This window comes from Micropterus dolomieu, linkage group LG22 (genome assembly GCF_021292245.1).
Source record: "Micropterus dolomieu isolate WLL.071019.BEF.003 ecotype Adirondacks linkage group LG22, ASM2129224v1, whole genome shotgun sequence".
In the NCBI taxonomy this organism is placed as follows: Eukaryota; Metazoa; Chordata; class Actinopteri; order Centrarchiformes; family Centrarchidae; genus Micropterus; species Micropterus dolomieu.
In genome coordinates, this window is record NC_060171.1 from 17,419,798 (window position 1) to 17,441,321 (window position 21,524).

A 21,524-nucleotide genomic window follows, 5' to 3' on the forward strand; every position below is an offset into this window, starting at 1 on the left:
ACACACAGATTTGACAGAACTTGCATTGTCGGTATAGCTTGTTGCACTTCTCACTGTTTAACTTAATACTAAGAATTGCGATGAATAAAAAGTTGCAATTAATGTCTTAGTGGAATTTAATACATCAAAGTTTTGCTTTGAGACAATATTTCAACAGCTTTGATCTCAACATGAATAACAGTTATGGCGCTGGATTGCGAACACCCCCAAATCTGTAGTTTGCATTCAATACAGTATGTTGATCCGATTTTTAATAAACAGTTCATGAGAATAGCAACTTTGATAAATATTTTAACAGTTGTTTATTCTTACAATCGCTTATATTTCAGATTGACACATGCACTTGCGCAATTCTAGCTAGCGCAACTGAAAGCTAGCCATGTAGGTTACTAAACTGTCTAATTTTAGTCTGGTTTAGCGTGTCGTCTTTAACAGCTGGACAGTGAATCATTACTCATTTCAGTTGCTCTGTGGGCTTACAACTTTTCCTTCTTTTTTTATCCTATCAAGACCCCATTCAACTGGATATTGCTGAAGTGGAGACAGCGTTGTTTAACGTGAAGATTGCAACTGATTTGGCAGTTAGCCAAATTTTGACAAGATGAAACTGTTTTCTGACTGGACTTTGACGTTTGGATATTTAATTTTTACGACCGCATGGACACTGGAACACCGTTGCTGGTTGTATATTGGACTTGTTTAAAAATGACTGTTGTTTTTGGGAAACACAAAATTCGCCTTTGTACATTTGATATTCAAATGTTGTTTTAAATAAAGTGTATGTCCTCGTATATTTCCTGGCTTTGTTTCATTAGCTAATTAACCATAAAATCACAAGAGGATATTATCACCAGCGTTAATAGCGTTAGCTCGGCTCTTTAATATTTAAGCTACTCTATTCAAGAAATTAATTTGGTTTGCACTGACTTTGTGTCACTTATCATCAAGGTTTGCCCATTTAACGTACAAGCTAGCCAAGTGTTTAAGCTTCGTACTGGGTTGATGGATTTCCTTAAATATTGCTCTGTTTCGGTTTTTATACAAAGGAAATTATCATTCGAATGGTTACAGAAAGGGGAAATAGTTGATGAAAATGCACCCTTGTGCTTTAATAAATCTTAACTTAATCAATCAAGAGTTGAATACACTCATATTTGTAAGACACATTAAAAGCTATTAAAAATATTTGGGCCTGAACAGAAATGGTTTCCAAAGGCTCTCTAAAATGGCTCCTGGTTGTTCCTCTTCCTGTCTGAGCAGGAAGTGATGCATTTGGTGCAAAATAATTACACACTTTTACAGCCTCTCACTAACTTATTCTTACCTTTTTTATGAAGTTGGAAGAAAGGTTTCAACTCAAAGCTTGTGTCCTGAGACTGAAAATATGTATAAGTTTTTATAAAAGCACATTTTAACCATAATAAAAGGGGTGGGACTTAAACATCACCTGAGTGTGGTGTAAATGGAAATAGCGTCAATCAAAGGCAAAGCTTTCAGAGCTAGGAAGGAGCTCTAGATGGCGGCTGAGCCTTGGGAAGGGTGCCACGGGCTTTCGTTAGACCGTTTTTCTTGCCCGTTTTTCGACTGAAACCGCTTGATTGTGATAACAGTTTAAGGGCTTTGATAGTACGGTCGGTGTTTTCACGAGAATTTAGGCGTTTTCTGTGGTTTTTGGGCTGATTTTTCGAGCCGAATGAGCCGTCTGTGCTGGGGGAGTGCTTGTCGTTGTTTTCCATACTGGTCTCTGGCAGCCATGGCGCGCCTCCATTTTTAGTGTGCTGCTCGCCTCTGTCGCTCTGAGTCTGACAGTAGATGAAGACTTTAAAGGCCTACAAGCTTTTTGAAACAAAGCTCTTTATTTGTAAATTATTATGTTAATTATTTTCCTTTTACAGTTTGTTATTTTTATTCGAGTCGGAGAAAAACCTGCGACAGAGCGAACGTGAATCTAATAGTTCATTTATAGGTTACCACCTTTCTTCACATTGAATTGGTCTGTTTACATTGTATAGTGCATAATTTACTGATTTTCTCATTCTTAAAATGTTGTTTTTCTAATCCTTCATGTGATGACGCAGTTTGAATTAATTGCATGCGGCTCCGTAGACTATATTGAAAGACATAAGATGGATATTCATCGGATTGTATTACCACCTGTCATTCTTCTTCGCTATATTTAAATAAGCGATGTAAATAATGATACTCAAATCTTTCAATTTAATGCCTTTTTTCTTAACTCGTGTCGCACCGCCTGGGTTTTAACTGCCACCAGCAAAGGCAGTCTTGTGGGACTTGTATGATAGTTCATGCTTCCTCCAACTTTTTGACAGTAAATACCAGGACAAAAGATCATCCTATCAAATATTTCCAGGATCATACAATGATGAAGAATAAAAGTAAAAAACAAGAGGATGAAGGATCGACTCAAAGCAATGCATCAAGGTATGATCCTTATACTTTTTTTTTACCCTTTTCATATATGCCTTGATTGTTTACCTTGTCAAGCATGGTTGATCACCTGTGTATACATTTGCGACGTGGTTTTGTTGAAGTGCACCACTGTTATGAATGACCTTGCTTTTGTTTAATAGCCACACCCTGATTTTCCTACCATTTCTTACACTCAATACCGAGGTTTCAGGCCTGTGTTAAGATATCATTGCCCACAAGATGTATGTGTTAGACCACAGGAAAAGTACTTTGTCCTGTATTATGTTGCAAATGATTTGTCACAAATGTTTAATGTCCTATGGCTATAAAGTAAAATGACCTTGTCTTACTTGTTAGTACTGCATTGCACCATTTTATCAACATTGTTTGGTATTATTTATTTCAGAAACAATGGATTGCTTTGGTGTTACTTATTGCCAGTAATATATCTGGTATATTTGTGTGTGTGTGTGTGTGTGTGTGTGTGTGTGTGTGTGTGTGTATATATATATATATATGCACACATTACATACTTTATGATTAGTTCTTACTGAATACAGTATGCATTTGGCTACAATTTATATATTCTTTAATCTAGACTTCTACTAATAGTTTTGAACGAGATATAGAGTTTTAGGAAATGGAAGTTTTTATTTCTTCTCATTACGGTCCAACATCCTAAAGAGTTTAAATATTTTTCTCTTGTTTTAGTTGGAAAATAAACTTAAAACTACTTAATAACTATTATGACCTTGTGTCAATGTTCACATGCTTATGTAACGTAGTCTTTTAACCTCCAACTTCATATTTGTTTTCAGGAGTAGGTTGTTTTTACTTTCTGTTTGGGGGACTTTACCACAGTGGGCTGTTTCAAGTCATACTTCTTGACACACAATGATTGTGAAGTAGTTAATGAATGGTTGCTTTCACTTGTAAAGCAAGAGATTTTATCTATGCAATCACTGTCATTTTCAACAATCAGTTACATTTAAAAGGCACCTTTTGTATTAAGTAATATCTGTTTTGTTCATGTTTGATGCTTGTGAACCTGCAGCAAAACAATGTTCCTTTCTATTTAAATCTGGCTTTGTGTATTTGTGGGATATAGTATATTTAAAGGCCTGTGACTGAGTCCTAACAGTTTTTATGTTTTTTTTTTTTCCCCCCTGGTATTGTCTGCTTTTCTTTTTATAAAAATGTTAAATATTTGCAAGTTTGTATCTATTGTCCTCAGGTGTCTGCCTCTACAAATATCAGAGTGGAAACAGCATTCTATTTTGATCAATAAAGATGTTTTTTTTTTTTTTTTTTTTTACTAATATCAGGTCATTTGCATGGTGTCAGGACAATGCAGGATTTCAGAAACAACACAAATGGCTAGCAAGTGCTTGTATTTATTGCATAAATGCTTTGGCCCAACATAAGTTCTTGGTATTAGAATTGCTGCCATGTTTTCACAACAAATAATGCAGCCTGATCTCAATAGACTGTTGTGTTTTTAGATAAAGACGCAGAGAAGTTTGGATGCTAAATGCAGGTAATCACCCTCAGCATTTTACTGACTGTACACTGCAGCAGGTTACATCACACTTGTAGTTTTTCTGTGTGATTTTGTGGCAGCCATTTTAGTATTTCAGCTGTGATTGAAATATGTCCTTTTTTACTGGTGACAGCCTTACTTTTTTATAGTGATAGATAAGCACTTTGGACATGCAAAGCAGCAGGGAGAGCAACAGAATAATCTAGTGTTTTTTATTTTATGTAACATAAGTAGTATATACATGCTCTCCTGAGTCACAAAATGGCCCTTGCTTTGTGTGCCCAGCTTGCTCACTTATCTGTATTAAAACTCAGCTCAGAACTACATGGAGGAGGAACAGGAAGAGTTCAGACACTGGAAAGCCTGCATACAGCACTGCTATAGGGCTAGACTTCCACCTAGCAACACGCCAGCCAATAATAATTTGAGATTACTATGTCCCTCCCACTTTTGACCTCACTTAAACTGGAAGAAACTATGCACTTCCGAGTTTTTCATCAAAGCTGCTGAAGGTGCAGGCTGTGAAATCAAATAAGCAAGACATTATACTAATTTAACACCAGTTAGGATGTAATTAATTCTAACCAATGAATTCATGTTTCCCGACAGTATTCTTCACATAGTCTTATAAATGGCGGACATGGCCATTCTTACCCATTAGGAAGTAAAATAATTAAAACTTCAAAATAGGAGTGGTGTTGCTTTTAACAGATTAAATAAGCCTTTATATTAATTTGAATCTTTTCTAAGAGACAACCTATGTCTTTCCTTGTGTGGTCCACGTAGAGCAGTGTTTGCTGGAGATTTGTTCTGACGTGTAGCGCCCTCATGTGTCGAGACAAGGTACTACACATAGAGAAAGCCAGACAGTAGAGGTCACCATACCAGTGATTACCCCCATCACATAAATGTGCTGTCATCTCAGGGTATCAGCTGTCTGTTGTGATTAGTGTATACAAAATGTATACACTTTTTATCAAATTTGAATACAATTGCATCAGGATATGCCCCTTGAGGGTGGACCAAAACATTTTAATATATTGTATACCTGAGTTATGCAGCATTTCTTTCTGAATAAATTTCATGGTGTGTGCTTAAAGGAGACCCAAGATAAGTCTGAGGAGTCATAAAATGATTAAAATGTATGTTTTTAAAGAAAAGAAGCCTATGTAACAAAATTGTTTATTTACATTTATTTAATGTTGATTTATTTTTTCTTGCGGAATTCTTAAATATTTAATACTTTCTCAGCTTTAAGCCTCTGAAAATCCATCTACTGAAACAACCAGTTTAACAAAATCACAATCTTGTCCACAGCTATGGCCATAATCTGTGATGAGGGGGTCACAAATATACACTGCTTCCATTTAAGGAGTCATAAGATAAAAAGCATAGGAACAATTTGCATCTGCTCTGGGCTCCTTGTTCCACATTCATCAGTCAGCCTTTAGATTTTTGTTCCTCCACAAAAAGTCAGATTTTCATTAGGCTACTAATAGTGGGAGTGCAATTTTACTGTTCATTCATTTATTTATTTTCTACGTCTTTATTCCTTGGATACCTCTTTCATAAGTAATTATGCCCATTGTGGTAGTTTTTATTATATTACTGCTATACGTATATACTGTATGTCACAAGTAATTGCAGGTTAGCAGAGAGGAAAGATTGTAATGCTTGTTAAATTACAGTTTAGTTCAGTTTTCACTCGTTATTTTAGTTGTGAAAGCAAGGTCTTAGGCTTTTCAAAATTACTGTAAGAGGATTTGTGTGCCTTAGAGCAAATGACGTTATTGTAAGACTGTTAGCTGAGTAAGGAACATGCTGCATGATGTAATGAGGCTTCTGTTTCCACTCAGCTGACAGTCACTCTTTACTCATGCCATCAAGCTCTTGCAGTTTTTCCATGTCGTAGTTGAGAAGTGTGTGCTCTTTGAGTTTTAAGACATTTTTAAGTTGCTGCCACTGTCCACTCTACTCACATCTGTACTATTTTGTTGTTGGGTGTACAGAATTATATAAGCAAATACATATGCTCTGCAAAATCGAAAGAATGAACATGTTCTTGTCCCTGTAGCAATTCGGCATCAGAAGAATCCAACCGCTCTGCGTCGGAGTCGGGGAGTCAGTCAGAGAGCGAGCATGGCAGTGAGCAGAGGAGATCCCACAACTCAGAGTCAAATAGCTCCTCAGAATCGGAGAGTCACTCAGAGTCAGAGAGCGAGTCTGCGGAGTCCAAATCACAGCAAACCGCAGCAGACGTCAAAGACAAGCCAGTTAGAAAGAAGGAGCGTCTGGCGGATGTGAAGAAGGTAAAGGTCATTGAGCTTTAGGGAGGTACCGAAGTTTTCTCTGGCAATTTTGTTTCTAAAGCAGATTAAGGTTCCTGTCCTCGATAATGGAGATTGAGTCCTTTTGTTTGTGTAATCAAACAATTAATGTGATTTGTGAAGAAATTTTTACTAAGGCAATATTATCTTTTTTAATCTAGGTTACTGTAACTGTGTCCCAGGCCCATACTACGGCCTTATTCTAAGCAGGTTTTGAATATGTAGTGTGTTCACGTTGGACAATGTGATTAAAGTACTGAAAATAGTAAGTATGCATACTAGAAAGCACCTGTCTTAATGTGCTGTTGATGTACACTATTGTCCCACAATGCAATGCACAAAGCAAATGGAGGCACTACTCAGCTAGTAATTTGCAGATGGTGGTAAAATAGCTACAGAAACATCTTGGAAAACAAAAAAGTTAGCATTAATATAAAAACATTCCAGAGCTGTAGTTTTGATTGACCTTCTGCAACTATTGCAACTATTTCACCAATCAATTACTAATTTCATTGTCATTCTTCATGCAAAAATGCCTAAAATGACCAGTTATAGCTTAATTACGATTATTTGCTGCTGTTTTATAAAATGTCACCTTGGACAGCAGATTAATTGATAATGAAAGCAATCGTTAATTGCAGCCTGATGGCAAATACTTTCAAAAATTGTAGAAAGGAACCGGTACACGTTAAATTTATACATTGATTCAGAAAGCCAATGGCGCTCTGATAGCAGTTCGTCTCTGTTTACAGATGTGGGATGAACATCCAGATGTGTATGGGGTCAGGAGATCGAATCGCAGCAGACAGGAGCCGGCTCGTTTAAACATTGGAGCTGGGGTAAGCGGGTGTGAATGAAAGTGTGAAGACAAAGAAGATTAAGACCATATGAATATGCAGCATGGGGCGGGATCTGTACAATTACCTCTATTGTCATCAGCTCATCTAAACAAGCCACTTGTGCCATCTAGTGGAAGGTGTAAAGAAGTGCTGCTGCATTTCAAGTGGAGAAACGGCTGGTACTGAAATGTGCATCTGCTGTGCTGACTGTATTTACAGGGTAGCAGTGACTCAGAGAGTGAAAGTCCCAAGAGAAAAACGCCCAGAGCTAAGAAAAAGGAGTAAGTATGAGGATTGTGAACAACTTTTGATTGTAAAGCGCCATATTTTTTCAATTCTGCCATGTTCAGACACTTCTACTGAACTCTTTTTGTTAGGGAGATTTTTGTTGTCCAACACTCAATCCATACAGTAGTTTTGCACAGTTCATGTCTGTTTTTGTCATTGTGTTGACGGTTTGTCTTCATATTGTGATTTCTATCATTTTAAGCCTGCGTGTAAATGGGTATCTGTTTGCTCCAAATGGGCGCAGTTAGTTTCAGTCAGCCAGGTGAACATCGCCATCAAATTTGATTGGTCAGATCAGTGGCTTATCCCTGGTCAAATTTGAGTTGTGGTAACCACCCTGTGGGCCAATGTTTCATGACATCAAAAATTGGTTACAGCAGTGACGGGCCTTGAGGGTGAACTTGTGGTATTTCTTTGTTGTAAGAAATATCTGGAAAGATGATGACTCAAATGATGAAGAGGAGGAGGAGGAGGAGGAGGAGGAGGCTTCCGACAGTACAGACAGTGAGCAGGAAGAGAAAAAAGTTAGATCCAGACGACTTCCTGCTAGAAGGTAAGAGTGTAGCAAAGCCTGGCCATCAGACAGCTACCCACTGGTCATCTCCAAATCATTCCATATCGTGTTTCCCTTTACTTTGGTGTGAAGTATAAACCTGAATGCTGCTGCCTGATGTTCTAAAAGTTCAGTCTAAAATACAAACATCTAAAAATTTTAATTTAATCTAATTATAGAACAAGGAACAATATTTTTCAAATTGTAAATAAAATGTGGCACTGTTGTCAATCAGGAGACCAAAATCCCTGTGACCAGTGAATTCAGGAGGTTGGTTCCTCGTCTCTAAGTGGTTTGTGTGTTTCTGTGCTTAACTGTGTGTTTTACAGACCTCAGTCCAAATCATCAGCAGCCAAAAAGCAACTATCTCAAAAGGGAAGGAAGTCCAGGAAACAGGAGTCGTCTGCTGAAGAAGACGACGACGATGATGACGAAGACGATGACGATGAGGAAGACACTCCGAAGAGACAAACTCGAAGACGAGGTGCGACAAAAGTCAAAAGGTGCGTTTTTTTTATTTTTATTTTTTTTCTTCCAGAGAGTACAATTTATTGTAGGTACTAGTTTACCCTTTGCATTGAATTATTATACAGGGACATTTAGTTTGATTAGGACTCCAGACTAATGTTTTCCACATTGCTTTTGTTGAAACATCAACTCATGTCTATACTTGTCTTTTTTTACCCCCTCATCTTTATAGTTATAAAGAAGACCAACATGACTTTGAAACAGACTCCGATGACCTGATTGAAATGACGGGGGACGCGGGCGATGAGCAGCAGGATGATGACAGTGAGACAATTGAGAGGGTTATGGACACCCGGATAGGCAAAAAAGGAGGTGATGAATTGTTACTTACTTTTTTGAAAACCGTGTTGTTGTTTTTTCTCATCAAAATACATTTTGCGACATGCATACAGTGTTTTAAAAACATAATTGTTTGGTTGCTTGCTTCTAGCCACTGGGGCTTCCACTACTGGGTATGCTGTGGAAGAAAATGGGGACCCGTGTGAAGGCTTTGACCCTGAGAAAGATGAAGGGGAGGTTCACTATCTGATTAAGTGGAAGGGCTGGTCCTACATCCACAACACATGGGAGAGCATGGACTCTCTGACGCTGCAAAAGGTCAAGGGACTGAAGAAACTGGACAACTACAAAAAGAAACATGAAGAGCTCAGTTCATGGTGAAACTCTTTGTCTTCATATTAGCATTTTATTTGCAAATGCACATCTTTCAAGAGTTTTCACAGTTTATTCTGTGCTTGTTTGTAGGTTGAGGAAGGCGTCCCCCGAAGATATAGAATTTCATAACTGCCAACAGGAGCTCACTGCTGACTTGAGCAAGCAGTTTCAGTTTGTGGAACGTGTTATCGGTAAAAATTAATTATCAAATGTATTTCCTTTTGTCTGGTAGTGCTGCAGATAATGTTTTTTTAAATATAAAGAGTTGTACTAAAATGTATTTTATTCTTAACAGCGACAAGAACAGGAAAGGCACCAGGAACCTCTGACTTCCCCTGTGAGTCCCTTTTCCCTGTCACTGTTACATTCTGTTGGCCTCTTTAACGGGTCCTCTTGTAGGTGTACACTTCTGTCAAGTTTGAAGAGCTTTTACTTTTTGTCACCATCGTTTGTCTAATAATTTGTCTGCTTTTTAAAAAGCTCACAGTCACAAGACACCATCCTCCAACGAGCCAGAGTATCTATGCAAGTGGATGGGCTTACCCTATTCAGAGTGCAGCTGGGAAGACGGCGCTTTGATTGGAAAGAAGTTTCAGCACTGCATTGACAGCTTCATAAACCGAAACTCCTGTAAAACTGTCCCCTCTAAAGAGTGCAAGGTAATAGTGAAATCGAAATGGTCTGGTCTTCGTCTTTTATTTATTTGAAACGCTTGCCTTTCTTTTTATTATCTTTTCAGGTTGTCTGCCTCAGTCATGTGAATGCAATATTTCAGACAAGGATGAACTAATTAGAATTTGGTGGTCAGAAGTCACTGTGACCTCCAAAGAAACTTGTTTTGGGCCAGAACTTAAGATTGACGAACATATTTCACAGTAGGTCGGACACTGAATAGGGGACACTCTGAACTCAGAGTTCACTGTGACCCCAATAGGTTTTTAGCCATAGTTGAAGAATGAATTGGGCGATTCCAGATTTCACACGCATGTTGACTGGGACGACACAATGAGTAAAGAATAACTAGCACAGGACACAGTATCCATTCTGCCTTTCACTTCCTGCCTTATTCTGAATCACATGACTGCAAACAATGTATTGTGGCATGCCAAGCTAACTGGGATCCAGTGAGTGAGTTTCACCCTCAGCTCACAGAGAGACTTCACATCTAAAAATGCCAATAAAAACAGCACCACATTTTGTGTAGCTATACTCTATATCTGTAAGAATATATTTTTATTTATGTACCTGTTTAGCCAATACATCTAAGATAATCCTTCATTAATAAGTTCAACAATGTACATTAACTGGAATCAAACACATGTATCAATATAGTTAATATAATTATAATATAGTATAGTTAACTTTCATTTAGCCAAAAATATACTTTTTTAAAATTAAATTCCTACTTTCTGTATTATTCATTACATATATAATGAGCCTGGACTGACAAGGATGTAAACTGCTACTTGACTGGTTGACAGAGGCATACTAATACAGGGTGGTAAATTTTTTAATTTTGATATTAATGAAACGCTTTTATTTATTTTTTTTTGTCATTGAAGAAATTTGTTTCTAACTATCATTTCAGGTGTTAAAGCAAAGACCGAGGTTTGTTGCTCTGAAGAAACAGCCATCATATATTGGAGATGAAAACCTTCAGCTGAGAGATTATCAGCTGGACGGGTTGAACTGGTTGGCTCACTCCTGGTGCAGGTACTGTGAAAATATACAAAATAAAATACAATAAATTGTGTTTTTGGTTTTGATGACCTTATTTGGAAAAAAACAATGTGGGGGGTGGGGAGTGCTTTTTAAAAAACAAAACAAAGGTTAAACCATGCCTATTTCTTGATCTTCGTCCTCAGGTGCAATAGCGTTATCCTCGCTGATGAAATGGGGCTTGGTAAGACCATCCAGACCATCTCCTTCCTGTCCTACCTGTTTCACCAGCATCAGCTGTACGGGCCCTTCATACTGGTGGTGCCTCTGTCCACGCTTACTTCCTGGCAGAGGGAGTTTGAAACCTGGGCCCCGGACATGAACGTGGTGGTCTACCTCGGTGACGTAATGAGCAGGAAAACGGTAGGTTGAGTCTGTCTGTGGAGGTTTTCTCTCACTGGTCTGGTGGTAACTCCGGAGTTGGTTACATGAACTTGTTGCTTCCGTTTTTTACACAGATCCGTGACTACGAGTGGGTGAACCATCAAACTAAAAGAATCCGTTTCAATGCACTATTAACCACCTATGAAATTCTACTTAAAGACAAGGTCGGTGCAGTGATCAGTATTTCTTTACCATTGTTTATATTTTGTTATACAGTTTGCCTGTGCATAAGGAAAATCAGTTACTTTGATTTATGAGGACTCAAATTGATGTCTCCAGGCGGTGCTTGGGAACATCAACTGGGCGTTCCTGGGTGTGGATGAAGCTCACAGGCTGAAGAACGACGACTCCCTGCTATACAAAACATTAATGGAGTTCAGGTCCAACCACAGACTCCTCATTACTGGCACTCCGCTGCAGAACTCCCTCAAAGAGCTCTGGTCACTGTTGCACTTCCTCATGCCTGACAAGTACGTCGTGGTTGTTTAACACGATACTGAGCAAAAACAGGGAAAATGCCACCAGTTTGAATGAGAGTCAGATACGAGGAACATTTATCTCTGTTGTGCACGGCAGGTTTGATTCCTGGGAGGATTTTGAGGATGAACACGGGAAAGGAAGGGATAATGGTTATCAGAGTCTTCACAAAGTCCTCGAGCCCTTCCTTCTGCGACGTGTCAAGAAAGATGTGGAAAAATCTCTCCCCGCCAAGGTGGAACAGATCCTTCGCGTAGACATGACAGCACAACAGAAACAATTTTACAAGTATGATTGTATTTGTTTTGTTGTGACCTTTTAATTACGTTTGTCTTCCACAAAAAACACCCGTACAGTAGCTGCAGTTCTCCTCTCCAATTAACTTCAATTGTTCCTCAATATTTTCAGGTGGATTTTAACGAGGAATTACAAAGCTCTTTACAAAGGCCCCCGAGGCAGCTCCTCAGGCTTCCTGAACATTGTTATGGAGCTTAAAAAGTGCTGCAACCATAGTTTCCTCATTAAACAGCCTGAGGATGGAGAGAACGAAACACAACAGGAGCACCTGCAGGTATGTCTCCTCATGAGCCCTCTTAAGCTCCCAGCAACACCTCAGGATATCCCTGCTCCCCAAAGGAAGATGGTAGCGACATAACAAAGATGAAAATGTGACTATTCAAACAAAAGGCTCAGTGCTGCTTAATTTTCTTTTCTGAATTCCAGTGTTTACACCCTAACTTTTTACATTTTAGAGTCTGGTGAGGGGCAGCGGGAAGCTGGTGCTGCTGGACAAGCTGCTAACCAGACTCAGAGAAAGAGGCAACAGAGTCCTGATCTTCTCCCAGATGGTCAGGATGTTGGACATTCTGGCTGAATACCTCGCCAAGAATCGCTACCCATTCCAGGTAAAGATTTTGCAACATTCTCAGGGCTGCATTGTGCATTTCTATGCTGCAAATGACCTCTGTTCACATACAAAACAATATGCTGTCAGGGCAACATTGAGTCCCACTGGATGGCATGTCGTCATTCTGAGCGATGCTGTAGTTTGCATCAACGTAGGAAAACCATTTCCACCTGACATGAGTTTGTGGTTACAGTAACCTTTCACAGAGATAAATGTATGTTTGGATTTCTGCTAAAAGTATGTTGTTGGAACATAACTTTGAGTGCCTTTTTTATTTGCAGAAAAAAATCACTGTTTTACTTACAATATAATGTAAACATAGTGCTGTCACCCTCTCGGTGTAAATGATCATTATACTTCTGTCAGGTTCCACTTGACTGTTGTCTTTATTAGTGTTTCCAGTGATAGGGTTCTGTTGGGTGGGTTAGACTCCCGATGAGGATCGGGTGTCAATGTTGTTGCACACACACTCCGCCAGGCTTAGAGTTCATGTGGTTATTTATATCAAGATATTTTGTGCTGAAGGCCAGCCGAACTCACTTGACTTGGTTTGTTTTTGCTGACTAAGTCCGGCTGAGGCGTTGTAATCAATCTGAGCATATCGACTGGGCACACTGGCATGTAAAGCAAAGTAAAGCCAATGGTATAGCAGATAGCTGGTCAAGAAATCTTCCGAGGTTACCACTCTCTGTTTGCCTCTCTCCTCTGCAGCGCCTGGACGGGTCCATAAAGGGAGAAATCCGTAAGCAAGCACTTGACCATTTCAATGCAGAAGGCTCAGAGGTGTGTATACTAATAACTTAGTGCTACTAATTAATAGAAAGGTTTTCAGACTTGGAATCTCCCTAATTTGACATTCAGTGTCTAATTAAGCTGCAGTTATATTATTTTTTTAATTATAAGTTATATGTTTGTCAAATACACACCACGTTTAGTAGGATGTTAGCATATCACAAAAAGCAGTCTTATTGGGATAATTTCTGTTCAAACAAACATACGCTACATTTTCTGCTTGTTTTTTGGACATCTTCATTAGAGAGCAGTAGCCAGTGAAGGATATATTTGATAAATTGTACAAAACGGATCAAATATACATGATTATGTGAAAGAAAGTCTGAGGTGGTAGTAAATTTGATTCATGAATGCAATGTCCCAATTTTGTCATTCATAATGCAAAACTTATTTACAAATTCTGGTGTGTGTTGAGGTGTATTACTCAGTGAGATCTGTATTAACAGTTTCATCTGTTTTGTAGGACTTCTGCTTCCTGTTGTCCACCAGAGCTGGAGGTTTAGGCATAAACTTGGCCTCAGCAGACACTGTAGTCATCTTCGACTCTGACTGGAACCCTCAAAACGACCTGCAGGCACAAGCCAGGGCTCACAGGATTGGCCAGAAGAAACAGGTAATCCATGACTCAAATTGATGAATTTTACGCCTACAGAATCTGGAAGATTACTGTATAGTTGGCAAGAAAATTATATCTATGCTTTCCTTTTTCATAGGTGAATATTTATCGACTGGTCACCAAAGGAACAGTGGAGGAGGACATCATCGAGAGGGCGAAGAAGAAGATGGTTTTGGACCATCTTGTCATTCAGAGAATGGACACCACTGGTCGCACTGTACTGGACAGCAACTCCGTAAACACAAAGTAAGACATCAGAAATTAGTTAATGGTTTTTGTTTAATATAAACTGAAACTTTGTGTGTTTTAACATTGCTGTATTTTTTTTTTTACAGTTCAAACCCATTCAATAAAGAAGAACTGACTGCCATCCTCAAGTTTGGTGCTGAGGAGCTTTTCAAAGAGGCAGAAGGAGAGGAGTCTGAACCTCAGGTATTACAATAACTAATTATCTTTTTAGTATTAAAAATACTTACATACTTACATATTTGTAAAGTTAAACCAGGGTGTGTTTGTTTCTGCAGGAGATGGATATTGATGAGATCCTGAGGTTGGCTGAAACAAGAGAAAGTGACCAGGGCTCAAGTGCTACAGATGAACTTCTATCACAGTTTAAGGTACATGCAAGTTGTTAGTGTTTTGTAGTCTTGCATTATTAGTATTAGTCATGATCTGAAATCATGTCATGTCAGTGTCAGGCCCCCCCCCCCCCCCTCCATTCAACAGCTAATTCTTATTAACCTCTCTGCATGTTGCTGTAGGTAGCCAATTTTTCCAGCATGGAAGACAGCACTGCAGAGTTTGATGGGAAGCCTACACGGGAATGGGACGAAATCATCCCTGAAGAGCAGCGACGCAAAATTGAGGAGGAGGAGAAGCAGCGGGAGATGGAAGACATCTTCATGTTGCCCAGAAGCAGGAGCTCTAACAAGAGGGTAAGAGGAGAATTTACCAATTTTATTTGAGAGAGGAAAAATGTTGTTTGCCCACTTCCAGCAGTGATAGCTGTTGCATCTCAGAAACCTAATTTAACGTGCTTGCTATCTTTCAGTAACTTCTCAGCATTTGAATCGGGTCGTAAGGCATAGCTCTGTTTCTTTCAGGCTCAGGCCAATGACAGTGACAGTGATGTGGGCTCCAAGCTGAAGCGGCGCTCCTCTGGCTCTGAGAGCGAGACTGACGACAGTGATGATGACAAGAAGCCAAAGAAGAGAGGCAGACCGAGAGCCCGTAAAAACAATGTGGAGGGTTTCACTGATGCAGAGATACGCAGGTAAAGTAGTCAGTAAGCTTTTTTTCTTTCAATTTTTTTTACTATTTTTATCTGAATTTATTTATTTTTGGTATTACAGTGAAGCTCGGTTGCATGTGTTGGCTTCCATTCATGAACATAATGAAAATATATTCATCATAATATATATCATTAACAGGTTCATTAAGGCATACAAGAAATTTGGATCTCCACTTGAAAGGTAAGAGTACTGTTTAGTGATATTAATAATAAATATATGTGTCATCATGTGATTGGTTCAATATAAGTTGTCTAACAAGCCATGCAGTGAAGTGCCCTTTTCTGTATCCAGGTTAGAGGCCATCGCCAGAGACTCTGAGCTGGTTGACAAGTCCATAGCAGACCTGAAGAGACTTGGTGAACTGATTCATACTAGTTGTGTAACCGCAGTGCAGGAGCATGAGGAACACCTGAAAGAGAACCCAGTCGAAGGTATGTTGGTTTTCACTTGTTTAGAGGTCTGGGAAATTATAAAATTTTCCCAGGTCCGAAAATGATGAGCATTGTTATTCCAGCCAAAGGTCCTGGGAAACGGCGAGGAATTAACATCAAGATCTCAGGAGTGCAGGTCAACGCCAAGACCATCATCCAGCATGAGGAAGAGTTTGAGCCTCTGCACAAAGTGGTGCCCTCAGATCCTGCTGAGAGACATAAGTAAGATACTGCTGCAAAGGCTTTGTACTGTGTTCAAGATAAGATGTTTACTGTGTTACAGATTCAATGTGAGAAATCTGTTTCCCACAGGTTCCAGCTGACGTGCAGGGTCAAGGTAGCCCACTTTGATGTAGACTGGGATCTGCAGGATGACATTCAGCTCTTGCTTGGTATCTACGAGCACGGCTTTGGCAACTGGGATCTGATCAAGACAGATCCTGACCTTAAACTCGCTGATAAGGCAAGTGTCTAATTTCTCCTTTTCAGTTTGAAATGGCTCTTATGTAAAGAGGAATAGAAAAAGAAAAACAAAAAATTTTGGACTGTTTAGATATTGTTAACACTTTGGAAAAGATCTGTTGGTCAGGTTGAGAATATTTCCCTATTTGTCTTCAGTAGTACTAATACCATAATCGACGCCTCTTGTTATCATGTATCAAAGAATAAAGGAAGCAGTCTAACTTTTACTTCCCTCTGCACAGATTCTCCCAGATGACCCAAGCAAGAAGCCTCAGGGCAAGCAGTTGCAGGCGAGAGCTGAGTATCTTCTCAAGCTGCTGAAAAAGGAACAAGACAGTGCAGACCTGTCTAAAACAGGGGAGGAGGTATGCTGCTATTAATCACAGAATAATTCATCCACACTGTTTTCACCACGTGAAGTTTGCTTTTGATCTGCACAAAGCGACATACCGCCCACACAGCTCATGCAGTCTCTTCCTCTAAAGGTCAAAGTGAAGAAGAGGAAGCCTCGGGTGAAAAAAGAGAACAAGATTCTCAAGGATGAGCAGGGCAACGACATCTCCTCCCCCCGCCTGTCCGACAACCCGTCGGAGGAGGGCGAAGTCAAGGTCAGCCATGAGATCACCTCTGCTGTTTTCACCTGCTAGTCTGTAGGGTATAGGCTGAGTTAAACTTCTGTGTTGAGGTTTTCTGCTACCTACAGTACACATGATGGCGACGTGTTTATGTGCAGCATCTGGTTGTGGAGTTACTACAGAGAAACTGCTGCAACACCTTAACTTAAGAGGTGGAATTCCGCTTTATTTTTAAATAATGGCACATTTGATAAAGGAGCACAACACCAGCAAATTCTTTTCGTCTGTTGTTGTATAACCTTCTGTAAAATTGTTCAACATGCATTGTCTTTACTCGTGTTTGAGCAGGACGATGGAACGGATAAGTCCCCCGCCAAGAAAAGACAAAAGAAAAAGGATAACAAAGAGAACAAAGAAAAACTGGGAACTCCTAAAAAGGAGAAGGACGGGGACAAAGAAAAAAAGGGAACAAAGCCCAGAAAAGAAAAGGTATTTCATGACCATAATTTTGAAATCGTTTAAAATATACATGGACATAAGGTTGCCCCCCATCAACCTTATGTCCATGTATATTTTAAACGAAAGAAGATAATCCGCAAATCATTAAAATGCAAAAAGAACGCAGCTAGAAAGTCACTGCCTTTTGCCAGCCAATCTATTAAAGGTGTGAATGGTGGATGTGGGTTAATTGTCTTGATGTCTGGTGTTTTTTGTCTCCAGGCTAAAGCAGCCAGAGGGAAGAAGACTCAAGGTCCAGTTCACATTACGGCTGGGTCTGAACCCGTTCCCATTGAAGGAAAGGAGGACGATGAACTCGACCAGGAGACTTTCAGTATTGTGAGGTTCTTCTTTAATTCTCATAATACACCAGTGGAGTTTGGTGATTAACGTGTGAGAGTTCTGTATGTCTTATTACCAACAAGCTGTGCATTACAACAGTATCGTCAATTTGTGCATGTGTCTAGTGTAAGGAGCGCATGAGGCCGGTGAAGAAGGCCCTGAAGCAGCTGGATAAACCAGATGAGGGTCTGTCTGACCAGGAGCAGCTCCAGCACACTCGCACATGCCTGCTGAAGATTGGAGACAGAATCACAGAGTGCCTTAAAGCCTACAATGACCCTGAACATGTCAAAATATGGCGAAGGTAAAATGATTGGATCATTACCTTTGTGAAATCAATCATGATGCTCACCTGTTTAACTGTTGATTATTTTTGTACCTTTTTTTTGCAGAAACCTCTGGATATTTGTGTCTAAGTTTACAGAGTTTGGTGCAAGGAAGCTCCACAAGCTTTACAAAATGGCACAGAAGAAGCGATCACATGAGGAAGAGGCAAGTTGTTCCTATTTCTGGCTGTTAACACTCCAGTTTATCAAGTGTTAAAAACAATAAGCATGATCTATTGTACATCACTAAAACCGAAAATATCCTGCGACATTTCCAGAAGGAGCATAAGAAGAAGGAGGATCCTGCAGGGAGGGTGAAGTCTTTCAGACCAGAGCCCTCTGGTTCCAGTAGAGATTCCACGGGTACTCAGCCATCCTCCAAATCTGCATCTCACCAGTCAGGCTCCCACGGACACCACAGAGAGCCGTACAACGCGGCTAATAAGCGGCACTTTGGCAATGACGGTACGTGCGGATAGAATTATTATTTAGTTTCCTGCACAAAATTTGGGCGTTAGTGAGCTTTAGAGGTGCTGGTAGGCAGATTGTGTTGTTGGACAGAGCCAGGTTAGCTTTTTCCCCGTTTCTAGTCTTTATGCTAAGCTAAGCCGAACTCGGCAGCAGCGAGACAGGGCTGCAGCATTATCCTTGCAGTTTATTGCGCCCCATCAAAGTACATCCACTAAAGTGCTTATATTTGCCACTGACCGGCTCAAATTGTGACATAGACCTTTTTGTAAAGAGGAAGATCCTTTTTGTTTAACCAGAAACGGTCGCTATTGCCACCAGACTCCATTGATTTAAAAACCAAATGTTGAACTATTCCTTTAATTGAAGTTACTTATTAAATGAGGCAGAGGTGTGATAAGTTAAACTTCTTTCACAATAATGGCACTATTTTATTTTATTATTTTTTTTAAATCAGCTTTGACATGTTTCATTACAGATAGGGGAGACTGGCAGAGAGACCGTAAATACAGTTACCCAGGCAACAGCAACCAGTCATGGCAGGGAGACCGACATCATCCCTATGATCGCTACAAGGATCACTACGGTGATCGACGTTCACATGGAGACTCCTACCGCAGCTCAGGCGGTTACCGCAACAACAACTCCCCTCGAAAAAGGCCGTATGAGCAGTACGGCAATGACCGGGACCACAGGGGTCATAGACCATATTACGACAGGTGAGAGTTACTCAGACCTGATTTACATGTTTTCATTTAGTTTAAATATCGGGAACATTATGTCATATCACTGGTTTTAAAAATGCTATAAATGATATTTCAGGCATCCAGACCCCAAAAGGAGACGCTCTGATGAATTCCGTCCCAACTACCACCAGGGAAGAGAAGGTGCTGTTCAGGACTTCAGGAGGCTGCCAGAGCACAGGCCAACAGGTCCACCTGGGCCAGAGCACTATAGCAGGCCCTTCCACCCTGACAAACCTCCTTCGCTCTTGGACCCTCGCTCCCCGCAGGCTCAGAAGTCTCCCCAGGACTCCCGCTCTCCGCCTGAGCGTTCCGCAGAGCCGAACGCCTCAGCGGATCCTAACTGGAACAACAGGAAAACATAAAGTATGCCAGTGCTGGCTGAGAAACTGATCTGGATGTTTGTCCAGGGTCAAAGCCTCTTGCTGCTAATGGACAAGTCTGGAATCATAAGCTCACAGTTGGAAAGGGAATCAACGTGTACGGTCTTTACCAGCGAAACTATTTTGCTCTTTTCCCTCAAGTGACTGTGGCTGTGAATGATTTGTACCCTGAAGGAAGAAGTTTGTTTCCTTCTGTCATCTTTATGATGAATTACAAAACTTAAAGCATCTTTATTTAAATGAATTAACTCGATCAGTCAACCATGACTAAGACAGAGTGGAACACTGATGGATGCTTAGTCCCATGGACTATTATCTAAGGAGAATTTAGGATACATGAACTGATGACTGCTCTCAATCCTAAAAGTGCCTGAAGGTTTTTGGCCTTTCTGAATGGTAAATGTATGGGATTATTCCCAAAGGAAGCATGACATGGACATTGTTTTTTTTTTTGTGTTGAGCTTTAAGTCTTGCAAATGATGTCATTAAGAAGATTTCGATACAAAAGAATGTGTTATCATCTGCACCTTTAAAATTGTTTATCTTTGAACATGTAGCTGAACTGAATCATGGAGCGTCCCCATGTGGGTTAAAATGGTGGTGTGATGGGCCCGCCAGATTGTTCAGGAAGTTGAATGATCCATCAAAGCCAGTATGTTTCCTCTAAACACTCAACACACAAAGTTTGAAAAGGTTTTTAGCGTATTCATGTTTCTCGTGTGTACAAATCATAAATTCTGTAATGGTGTAGCTATATAAATCATTGCAATCCTCTTCCTTTGTTCACTGTAACCACTTTCCTCTTAGTAGGCCCGATGAAATGGAAGCTTTGTAAGCAGTATTTATTGCAACAACATGTGCAAAGGCTCATAACACTATGACTTAAAACTATCCTTTAGTTTTGCCCTTCAGTATTATGATGGTTAAAATGGTACTTCAGTGTAGTTTCATTAAGTCACCCGTCTTTCCACCTACTGTATGTAAGTATTCAATTATGTCTGAAAATACTATATGGTAAAAAACAAAAAAAATTTCTTTACTTATCTATGGTTTGCCATTATTACTGATTGACAGATGTTGTTGATAGGTTGTTAAAGGGTTATCAGGAAGTTGCTGATGACATTTCATGTTTAATACCTTTGGTCACTCTTTTCCTGTGCCAAATCTGGTCCAGCTTGGGCCCTCAGTAGTTTTTTTTTTTTTTCCTTTTTTTTTGTTGTTGTTATGCTTCTCCATTTGTGCCTTATTTATGTGTGTATTATCATACTGTATAATGGTTCGTGGACAGAAGTGGGGTTTGATATAGGCAGGTTGGTGTATGAGTATTACAGTCACATTTTAAGGAGATTGCTTTGACTAAATAATAATAGGTGAAGGGACCATGCATTCTGGCAAATCATCATGTGGTTCTGTGGTTTCTATTGGAGTTGATGATTTGCGAGGAAAATATAAACATAAATATACAGAAATCATGTGTTTCGTCCAGGGCACTTCTGTTACAGTGAACAGCCAGCACATCTTTTCTTCCACGTTAAGCAAGCTACAGTTCCTGTATCATATGTTCTTTGAGAAAGTCTAAATAATTTATATTTGTGACAAAACCACTCTTCATGAGAAATGTGCTGTACATATGTTTGGACATATGTAATAAACTTTGTTACACAATGGAGGTTTGTTTTGCCTTTCATTTGCTTCCTGTCTGTCCACCAAAGTGGTGTAATAAGTGTTCATGGCAGGTGTGTGTAAAGTATAACATTTGGAAACTATATAATTTGGCTCTTTATTCTTAAAATTAAGTGTGGCATTCATAAATGTCCCTTTGTGTTCTGACTTGATCTCAGCTTGCAGATTATGCAAGAGCTCCAGAAATCTCATAAATCAGAAGTGACCAGAAGAGGCAGCAGCTACACTCAACATATTAAGGAAATGTCAGTATAAGTTGATCTGTTC

The 21,524-nt window shown here is 39.7% G+C and overlaps 1 protein-coding gene across 2 annotated transcripts in view; it reads left to right on the forward strand.

The window, feature by feature from the left end:
• The window catches only part of chd2 (chromodomain helicase DNA binding protein 2), a 27,557-nt gene extending 6,316 nt beyond the window's left edge, over positions 1–21,241 (forward strand). Inside the window, exons 1-38 of one of the 2 annotated variants that reach the window (XM_046037948.1) lie at positions 1,406–2,442; positions 6,045–6,279; positions 7,050–7,136; positions 7,356–7,417; positions 7,849–7,977; positions 8,307–8,480; positions 8,678–8,817; positions 8,936–9,161; positions 9,250–9,350; positions 9,455–9,496; positions 9,640–9,818; positions 10,748–10,872; positions 11,025–11,241; positions 11,337–11,426; positions 11,542–11,732; positions 11,839–12,027; positions 12,148–12,310; positions 12,492–12,644; positions 13,358–13,429; positions 13,902–14,051; positions 14,152–14,300; positions 14,390–14,486; positions 14,579–14,671; positions 14,816–14,989; positions 15,158–15,327; positions 15,485–15,526; positions 15,638–15,777; positions 15,861–15,999; positions 16,090–16,240; positions 16,482–16,604; positions 16,725–16,847; positions 17,163–17,303; positions 17,535–17,651; positions 17,780–17,958; positions 18,047–18,146; positions 18,259–18,445; positions 18,927–19,167; positions 19,271–21,241. In XM_046037948.1, the coding sequence (XP_045893904.1) occupies positions 2,297–2,442; positions 6,045–6,279; positions 7,050–7,136; positions 7,356–7,417; positions 7,849–7,977; positions 8,307–8,480; positions 8,678–8,817; positions 8,936–9,161; positions 9,250–9,350; positions 9,455–9,496; positions 9,640–9,818; positions 10,748–10,872; positions 11,025–11,241; positions 11,337–11,426; positions 11,542–11,732; positions 11,839–12,027; positions 12,148–12,310; positions 12,492–12,644; positions 13,358–13,429; positions 13,902–14,051; positions 14,152–14,300; positions 14,390–14,486; positions 14,579–14,671; positions 14,816–14,989; positions 15,158–15,327; positions 15,485–15,526; positions 15,638–15,777; positions 15,861–15,999; positions 16,090–16,240; positions 16,482–16,604; positions 16,725–16,847; positions 17,163–17,303; positions 17,535–17,651; positions 17,780–17,958; positions 18,047–18,146; positions 18,259–18,445; positions 18,927–19,167; positions 19,271–19,556 (5,523 nt within the window). In that variant the 5' untranslated portion in view covers positions 1,406–2,296 and the 3' untranslated portion in view covers positions 19,557–21,241. Of the gene's footprint in view, positions 1–510; positions 2,443–3,932; positions 3,968–6,044; positions 6,280–7,049; positions 7,137–7,355; positions 7,418–7,848; positions 7,978–8,306; positions 8,481–8,677; positions 8,818–8,935; positions 9,162–9,249; positions 9,351–9,454; positions 9,497–9,639; positions 9,819–10,747; positions 10,873–11,024; positions 11,242–11,336; positions 11,427–11,541; positions 11,733–11,838; positions 12,028–12,147; positions 12,311–12,491; positions 12,645–13,357; positions 13,430–13,901; positions 14,052–14,151; positions 14,301–14,389; positions 14,487–14,578; positions 14,672–14,815; positions 14,990–15,157; positions 15,328–15,484; positions 15,527–15,637; positions 15,778–15,860; positions 16,000–16,089; positions 16,241–16,481; positions 16,605–16,724; positions 16,848–17,162; positions 17,304–17,534; positions 17,652–17,779; positions 17,959–18,046; positions 18,147–18,258; positions 18,446–18,926; positions 19,168–19,270 lie in introns of those variants that run through there. The other variant, XR_006822844.1, reaches the window with a different exon arrangement.
• The last annotated feature ends 283 nt before the right edge of the window (positions 21,242–21,524 follow it).